We start from the raw sequence: 9,357 nt of genomic DNA, 5'->3' as shown, positions 1-9,357 counted from the left end.
CGCGGGTCCCCTGGGCCCACTTTTTCTTTCTCTATACTTTGTCTCTGTGTCTCATTTCTTTTCTCAAGTGTCTCGTTCCACCTAACAAGAAACGCCCACAGGTGTGGAGGGGCAGGCCACCCCTTCAGAAATAGGGGGAAGGGAGAAGGGGGAGAATAAGAGGTGGGGATGGGAAAAGAATGAGGAGAGGGTAATCGTGGGACTAGTGTTGGATTTGAATGGTGGCAGTGGTCAGGGACTTGTTTAAAAGGCATAGATGCCTCATATCAAACTAGAAGTTGTTTGCATGGCAGCACAGTCTGTCCCTGGCTTTTCTAAATCTTGAGTAAAGCATGTTCTGTTTCTTAGTAGACTTGAAATTAAGGCTGAGTTCCATCGTGGGGATTCTGGACAAGCTGCAGGACAAGACCAGGATGCCCTGGTGGGGTCACAGCCAAGCAGGAATTTGGAACCTGTAGTAACAGAGGGAGCTCATGCTCTCCCAAGGATTCAAGCCCCAGATCCATGGGTGGGGTTTAAGCAATCTCCTGTCAATCTTGAGATCGTGGTGATCTCAGCTAAGGTATTTAGTTAACCTGGACAGACCCGCCAGCCAGAATATATATATATATATATATGTATTTTTTTTTTGAGACGGAGTCTCATTCTGTTCCCAGGCTGGAATGTAATGGCACAATCTCAGCTCACTGCAACCTCCGCCTCCCAGGTTCAAACGATTCTCCTGCCTCAGCCTCCCAAGTAGCTGGGACTACAGGTGCCACATGGCCAGCTAATTTTTGTATTTTTAATAGAGATGAGATTTCACCATGTTGGCCAGGATGGTCTCGATCTCTTGACCTCCTGATCTGCCCGCCTTGGCCTCGCAAAGTGCTGGGATTACAGGTGTGAGCCACCGCACCAGGCCCTTTTTTTTGTTGTTTTTGAGACAGAGTCTCACTCTGTTGCCAGGCTGGAGTGCAATGGTGTGATCTTGGCTCACTGCAACCTCCACTTCCCAGGTTCAAACGATTCTCCTGCCTCAGCTTCCCAAGTAGCTGGGACTACAGGCTCGCGCCACCACGCCCAGCTAATTTTTGTATTTTTAGTAGAGTCGGGGTTTCACCATGTTAGGATGGTCTCAATCTCCTGACCTCGTGATCCATCCGCCTTGGCCTCCCAAAGTGCTGGGATTACAGGCTTCAGCCACTGCGCCCAGCCTAGCCAGAATATATTCTAAGGATATCATCTGGCAAGTACATAAAGATGTTCATCATACTGCTATTTAAAATAGTTTAAAAAAAAATCTACCCAATCGATTTGGGGGCTAGTTATAAAATTCACGGCAGATGCCTCTACAGTAGAATTTATGCACACATATATACATATGTATTTTTTTCCCCTGTGGAGATGGGGTCTTCTGTGTTGCTCAAGCTGGTCTAAAGCAGTAGTCCCGCCTTGGCCTCTCAAAGTGCTGGGATTACAGCCATGAGCCACCGTGCCCAGGCCAAGAATATAACTTTTACCTCCTTTTTTTTTTTGAGACAGAGTCTCATGCTGTCGCTTGGGCTGGAGTGCAGTGGGACAATCTTGGATCACTGCAACCTCCGCCTCCCGAGTCCAAGCGATTCTCCTGCCTCAGCCTCCTGAGTAGCTGGGATTACAGGTGCGCGCCACCATGCTAATGTTTTATATTTTTAGTAGAGACAAGGTTTTGTTTCACCATGTTGTCCAGGCTGGTCTCGAACTCCTGACCTCGTGATTCACCCGCCTTGTTCTCCCAAAGTGCTGGGATTACAGGTGTGAGCCACTGCGCCCGGCCAACTTTTAATTCTTAAAAGACATACAGACTGCTAACTCTGCCTCATCTCTGTTTAGGAGGGAGCTAGGATGGGTGGTAGAAAGGGCTGCTATAGTCTGTGGTCTGCAGAGAAGGGGGGCCCTAGACTCTCCCCCCTCCCCACCCACTCCCCTTCTTTCTCCCTCCTCTTCTGCCCTCTTCTGGTGCCCCCTACCCTGTTCAGCTGACCAGGCCAGCTGGTTGCTCACAGTCTCCACAATCATGTTGGCGGCCTCTTCATCTTGGAACAGGGCTTGGACCTGCTGCAGGTCGCCGGAGAACAGGGCATGGTGGACAGCTGGGTCTCGGCAGGAACGGTGAGGCCTAGTGAGTCGGGCCCGGGGACTTGACGGGCACCTGCGGCTCCGGCATTGCTGGGCAGCTGCCCGCCGCCGGTCCTCCCATTCCAGCCACTCCCGCTGCAGGCGGAGAGAGCGCAGCGTGGAAGAGGTGAAAGGGAAGGTCTCCCTTGCCATGGATGGGGCCCAGGGTTTGGAGCAGTGGCACCTGGGCAGAGCCAGGTTCCCTCGACCCGACTACCTCCCTTGCTCTGAGAAGCCACCCTGCCCCCTCCACCGTGAGCCAGAGAAAGCAGCAGCTGAGGCTATAAATAGGTCCTTCTCTGCTCTGGTAAACACAGTTTGCTCAGAGTCATGATCCTGGTGCTGAGAAGCTGCTGGCCCAACCCCCAGCCCAGGGTGAGGGCCAGCCCCTGCCCCTACTGATACCCTTTGGTTGGTCAGCAGGCCCTCAGCTGAGGCCACCCCTGAACCCCAGCATCTGCATCCACCTTCATCCCTAGAGTGAGCATCTTGGATTGGCAAGGTCCGGGGTGCGCGAACAGGTCAGTCATGGAGATGGGCAGGGCTGGGAGGAAGACAAGGTGCCTCTAGCCTCTCTGATGTTGGCTGGAGGGCAGAAGCCACCACTGGCCCACGTGGAGGAGATAGGGCTGATCTCAGTACAGGAGGTAAGGGGAGGTCAAGGCATAGTTACTGAGTAGGTGAGCAGCTCTTCCCAGCATCTGCAGTGCAGAGAGTTTTACGGTGTTTAAATCACATTCATATCCACCTTCACCCAGAGGACCATACTTCCTAGCCCACCCAGTAATTAGTAAACTTGGTTTGGACAATAAATGAAATTTTCACAGTTGAATGCCTCTGAGATGGGTGGTCTTATCTCTGTTTTACAGATGAGGAATTTAAGGCTTAACAAAGTAATCTACTGGCTCAGGGTCACAGTTTGTGATAGGCAGAGCCAGAACCCCACATAGATGTTGTGCTCTGGGCCAAGAATGGTGGCTCATGCCTGTAAGCCTAGCACTTTGGGAGGCCGAGACAGGAGGAGCGCTTGAGCCTAGGAGTTTGAGACCATCCTGGGCAACATCCTGAGACCTACATCTTTTTTTTTTTTTTTTTTTTTTTGAGACAGTCTTACTCTGTTGCCCAGGCTAGAGTGCAGTGGTACAATCTTGGCTCACTGCAGCCTCTGCCTCCTGGGTTCAAACGATTCTCTTGCCTCAGCCTCCTGAGTAACTGGGATTACAGGCACCCACCACCATGCCCAGCTATTTTTTGTATTTTTAGTAGAGACAGGGTTTCACCATGTTGGCCAGGCTGGTCTCGAACTCCTGACCTCGTGATCTGCCCGCCTCAGCCTCCCAAAGTACTGGGATTATAGGCATGAGCCACCGCCCCCACCTCTCCATCTCTTTAAAAAAAAAAAAAAGATGGTGCACTTTTTGGCTTCAGCTGCTGCACCCACCTGGCAGCCTCCCCCATTCTCTAAGCAGGACAGACTGGTCTCTAGAAACTGCCTTCAATCATCCTTTTTTTTTTTTTTTTTCCTCTCACTGTGTCGCCCAGGCTGGAGTGCAGTGGCGTGATCTCAGCTCACTGCAACCTCCGTTTCCTGGGGTTCAAGCGATTCTCCTGCCTTAGCCTTCTGAGTAGCTGGGATTATAGGCATACGCCACCACACCCAGCTGATTTTTGTATTTTTAGTAGTAGTTTTTGCCATGTTGGCCAGGCTGGTCTGAAACTCCTGACCTCAGGCGATCTGCCCGCCTCAGCCTCCCAAAGTGTTGGTATTACAGGCGTGAGCCACAGTTCCCGGCCCCTTCAATCGTTATTGATTTATTTTTTTAACCCAGCTGCCAAGGGGGCTACATGGCTGGCCTGAGGAGAGCCAAGGGGTTGAGCTGGAAACTCTGGGAATGGACCTGAGATGTTCAAGCCACAGACCTGTTCACTCTTAAGAAAAAGCAGTTGTGCTTCCAGGAGCCTCTAGGGGGAGGAATGAAGCCATGAAACCACACAAGCTGGTGTGCCTGCCAAGCTGGGGAAGGGGAGGGCACTGCCTCAAAAGCTCTGCTCACCCTGAGCTCACTCAGTGCACAGCGGCCTGCAGGCAGGGCTGGTCTGTCCCCTCTGCGTCTGGGGCTCCTCCTGATACCTGTCCCGCCTCCTGGCCCTGCAGCAGCGCCTTGCCCAGTGGTCTTTTATTTCTTCCTCTCCCTAGGCCCTTCCCACAAGCAAGTTCTAGCTCCCAGCCTCACATTTTCAGGCGCCGCCTCAAGTTCAGCCCCTCAATACAATGCCTTAAACCTGAATCAACTCAGCCTCTCACCCGGTGTTTCTTCCTCTGGCCATATCCCTTCTGCCCTGCTGCCGGAATGATCTAAAATAGTTAATTCCCTTGCTTTAAAACTTCTGCTGACTTCCAATACCTATTCTTTCCTTTTATTTTTTTAAATAGGGCTCCAAATCCTGGCCTCAAGCAGTCCTCCGAAGTTGGCCTCCTGAATTGCTGGGATTACAGGTGTGAGCCACTGCACCCGGCCTGCCTTTTTCAACTAAGCCCCCAATTCCTTGGTTTGACCCCATGCCACTCACGTAGGATAGGCATCCTCATCACACACGGCTCCCCACAACCATTCCCTGTCAGGCCATTCACTTAGCTCAGAACTCCCTCAACCCCTTCCTGAGGATCTACCCCTAAGGTCACCTGCTCTGAGGTCTCTTCGGCAACTCGTTGCCCGACCCCTGTAGTTGCAGCCACTGCCCAGTTTGCACTCCTGAAGGAATCAGGGGCACACTGTAAAACACCTATCCGTGCTGTTGATGTGGGTCTGCCATGCTGGATGTGGGCTCCAGAGCAGGCCCTGGCACAGTCCGAGCACTTGGCTCATGGCACGTGGGCCTCTTATGTGTAGCGCATTGAACGAAGGTCCTTATTCTCTGCCAGAGCAAACACTTGTCCATCCACCTGCCTGCCCAAGTGGGTGGCAGCAGCCTGGGCTTTTTCCGGCACTGCCCTTACCCCCCTGTTCACCCATTCTCTGCCTGGCCCCAGCCTCTTGGTGGCATTCCAGGGTGGGGGATTCCAGAAGAGGAATGAGATCATACAAAGCAAAGCTTGGAGGTTCTCAGAGAACGGCACCTCTATAAATGCAGCCATGATTAACCCTGTTGGCACCCATTCGGTGTATTAATTGCCCCGCCAACGACCTGGCTGGGCACCCACAGCTGGGTTCCCAGGCTTGAGAATCTGGCAAGGCTGGGTGGGACCAAGAGGGACGAAGGCAGGTGGGCGTCTGCTTCCTCCCTGAGGCACAACAGTCATAGCCTAGCCTCTCCCCTGCCTTCTTGCCACACAGGCCTGAAGGAGCTAGGTACCCTAACAGCTCAGTCCCGAGATACCACTGTATTCAGTCCCCTTGTCTGTAGCGTTAGCTTCCTGAGGGCAGAGAAAGGAGGCCTTGACTTCAACCTGGAGGGAAAAGGGCCAGGTGATCAGATGCCCAGCCTGCCTTCTGGGAGCTCAGAGCCTGTGGGGTGGTGAAGCACACCAGAAGCCAGGAGGTGAGCATGGGATTGATCAGGACTGAGCAGGGAGACAGGGGCTCATGGGTGTCGAGAATGGGGAACAGGCCCAGGGCACAGGGGGGCTTTTAATTTTTTAGAGATGAGATCTCCCTATGTTGTCCAGGCTGGTCTCAACCTTCTAGGCTCCAGTGATTCTCGCACCTCAGCCTCCCAAGTGGCTGGGACTACAGGTGCATGCTGCCGCTCCCAGCTGTGGGGGTTTAGGTGCAGGAAGATCCCATTGTAGATGGGGAGTCAGCAGGGAGTGGAAGGTGGGAGAGAAAGAAGTGCATGGTAGGTTCAGGTAGAAAGACCCAATGGGAATGTGAAGGGACCAGGGCGCAGGGGAATTAGCCCCCTCTTGCCCTGGCCTTGTGGCACAGAAGCCTTCTAGAACAGGGCCCTGCTGTAATCAGCAGGTAAGTGAACATGGAGTTCTCAAAGCACTTACTCACTTCAGCCTTAAGACTGGGATCCAGTGGGGTGCTGTGGCTCACACCTGTAATCCTAGCACTTTGGGAGGCTGAGGTGGGAAGGATCATTTGAGCCTGGGAGTTCAAGACCAGTCTGGACAACATAGCAAGACCCATCTCTACAGAAAAATTTTGTTAATTAGCTGGGCGTGGTGGCACGCACCAGTAGTCCATTACTTGGGAGGCTGAGATAGGAGGATTGCTTGAACCTAGGAGATCGAGACTGCAGTGAGCCATGATCACACCACTGCACTGCACTCCAGTTTGGTGAAAGAGTGAGACCACGTCTCTAAAAACAACAACAAAAAACTGGAATCCATGGGATCAGCCTCTTTGGGAAAAGGAGATTAACACTTTCCCCGGAGAGGAGTGCCAAGCCCATGCCCATGGAAGGCCTCTGTCTCCTAGCTGCTTAGTGCAGGCTGAGCCTAAGACAGGAGGGGCTGGCAGTCACACAGGGCTATTTATTTTTTTTATTTTTATTCTTTGAGGCAGTCTCACTCTGTCACCCAGGCTGGAGTGCAGTGGCACGATCTCGGCTCACTGCAACCTCCGCCTCCCGGGTTCACGTCATTCTCCCGCCTCAGCCTCCCAAGTAGCTGGGACTACAGGTGCCCACCACCATGCCTGGCTAATTTTTTTGTATTTTTAGTTTTTTTGTATTTTCACCATGTTAACCAGGATGGTCTCTATCTCCTGACCTTGTGATCCTCCCATCTCAGCCTCCCAAAGTGCTGGGATTACAGGCATGAGCCACCACGCCCAGCCTGCTATTTATTATTTATTTACTTATTCAAGAGACAGCATCTCACCACCTTGCCCAGGCTGGGCTTGAACTCCTGGGCTCAAGTGATCCTCCCACCTTGGCCTCCCAAAGTGCTGGGATTATAGGCGTGAGTCTCCACGCCTGGCCCAAACTGGGCTCTTTAACCTGCCTCCTGTTGCCCATGAGTTGGGAGAGTTTTCCCAACTCTCCTTCCAGAAAGGAAAACAAGGTTGGCAACTTGGTATAATTAGACCTTTTACAACCCACCCATGCCCCTTGTCCACCTCTAGTCTGAAAAGTGGTACAGAGAAGCCACAGCAACGAAGAGTTGCTTGGCAACAAAATTAAGTAGTTTGAGATTATATGCCGAAGTGTAAAATAAATACCTGTGAGTCCATGCTGATATAAATGGATGAATGAATAAATGAGGGAGAACAGGCAAATCTCCCACGCAGAAGAATTCCAAATAAACTGTATAGATATTCTGCCCTTAAGGAGGTAGAACATAATTCCCCAATTCTTAAATGTGGGCTGCACACAGAGACTTCCTTCCAAAGGGTCCAGTACAGAAAGAAGAAAAAGGAGTAACTTTACAGTGGAGAAACCTGGCAAAGCTTACCTCAGTCAGGTGATCAAAGTCAGCATGAACCCTTGATGTGGCAAGAATGGCACCTGACCTCTGGTCTTCCTCTCCAAAACCCAGAACCCCAGTCTAATCATGAGGAAACATCAGACAAATCCTGAGAGAGGGGCATCCTACCATATGCCTGCCCGGTACTCCCCCAAAACTGTTTTTTTGTTTTTTTTTTTTTTTTGAGACAGAGTCTCTCTCTGTCGCCCAGGCTGGAGTGCAGTGGCCGGATCTCAGCTCACTGCAAGCTCCACCTCCCGGGTTTACGCCATTCTCCTGCCTCAGCCTCCCGAGTAGCTGGGACTACAGGCGCCCGCCACCTCGCCCGGCTAAGTTTTCGTATTTTTTAGTAGAGATGGGGTTTCACCGTATCAGCCAGGATGGTCTCGATATCCTGACCTCGTGATCCGCCCGTCTCGGCCTCCCAAAGTGCTGGGATTACAGGCTTGAGCCACCGCGCCCGGCCAAAACTGTTAATTAAGGTCATTAAAAACAGGGAAGGTCTGAGAAACATCACATCCAAGAGTCAGGATGATTGTGAAATGGGATTCTGAGGGGAAAAGGACATTGGGGGAAACTGAGTAAATCTGAATAAAGTATGGAGCTTAGTTAATAATGTATCAATAATGGTTCATTAACTGTGACAAATGTACCATACTAACATAAGGTGTCAATAATAGGGGAGACCACACCTGTAATCCCAGCCCTTTGGGAGGCCAAGGCAGGAGGATCACAGGAGTTTGAGACCAGCTTGGGCAACAACAGTGAGACCTTGTCTCTACGAAAAATTTAAAAATTTGCCAGCCATAGTGGTGCTGCCTGTAGTCCCAGCTACTTGGAAAGTTGAGGCAGGAGGATTGCTTGAGCCCATTAAAGTCGAGGCTGCAGTAAGCTATGACTGTGCCACTGCACTCCAGCCTGGGTGACAGAGAGAAACCCTGTCTCAAAAAAATTGCCGGGCACGGTGGCTCACGCTTGTAATCCCAGCACTTTGGGAGGCTGAGGTGGGTGCATCACCTGAAGTCAGGAGTGTCAGACCAGCCTGGCCAACGTGGTAAAACCTCATCTCTACTAAAAATACAAAGATTAGGCTGGGCGCGGTAGCTCACGTCTGTAATCCCAGCACTTTGGGAGGCCAAGACAGGCGGATCACCTGAGGTCAGGAGTTAAAGCCCAGCCTTGCCAACATGGTGAAACCCTGTCTCTACTAAATATACAAAAATTAGCTGGGCATGGTGGCAGGCGCCTGTAATTCCAGCTACTTGGGAGGCTGAGGCAGGAGAATCGCTTCAACTCAGGAAGCAGAAGTCACAGTGAGCCGAGATCACACCATTGCACTCAGCCTGGGTGACAAGAGTGAAACTCCATCTCAAAAAAAAAAAAAAAAAAAATTTTTAGCCGGCATGGTGGTGTGTTGCCTGTAATCCTAGCTTTGGGACGCTAAGGCAGGAGATTTTTTTTTTTTTTTTTTGGAGACGGGGTCTTGCCCTGTCACCCAGCGCCCAGGCTGGAGTGCAGCGGCATGATCTCGGCTCACTGCAACCTCCGCCTCCCGGATTCAAGCAATTATCCTGCCTCAGCCTCTTAGTACCTGGGATTACAGGTGCGTGCCATCATGCCCAGCTAATTTTTGTATTTTTAGTAGAGACGGGGTTTCACCATGTTGGCCAGGCTGGTCTCGAACTCCTGACCTCATGATCTGCCCGCCTCGGCCACCCAAAGTGCTGGGATTACAGGTGTGAGCCACCACGCCCAGCTGGCAGGAAAATCCCTTGAACCTGTGAGGTGGAGGTTGCAGTGAGCGG

General features: G+C 51.7%; 1 protein-coding gene across 1 annotated transcript in view; it reads right to left on the bottom strand.

Moving 5' to 3' along the window:
* ASB16 (ankyrin repeat and SOCS box containing 16) overlaps nt 1–3,186 on the bottom strand; it is a 12,423-nt gene extending 9,237 nt beyond the window's left edge. The window contains exon 1 of the mRNA XM_031656967.1: nt 1,807–3,186. Coding sequence (XP_031512827.1) covers nt 1,807–2,292 — 486 coding nt within the window. The 5' untranslated portion in view covers nt 2,293–3,186. The remainder of the gene's footprint in view (nt 1–1,806) is intronic.
* Between the last annotated feature and the right edge of the window lie 6,171 nt (nt 3,187–9,357).

Source organism: Papio anubis, chromosome 17, assembly GCF_008728515.1.
Source record: "Papio anubis isolate 15944 chromosome 17, Panubis1.0, whole genome shotgun sequence".
In the NCBI taxonomy this organism is placed as follows: domain Eukaryota; kingdom Metazoa; phylum Chordata; class Mammalia; order Primates; family Cercopithecidae; genus Papio; species Papio anubis.
This window is presented reverse-complemented; position numbering and strand designations above follow the sequence as displayed.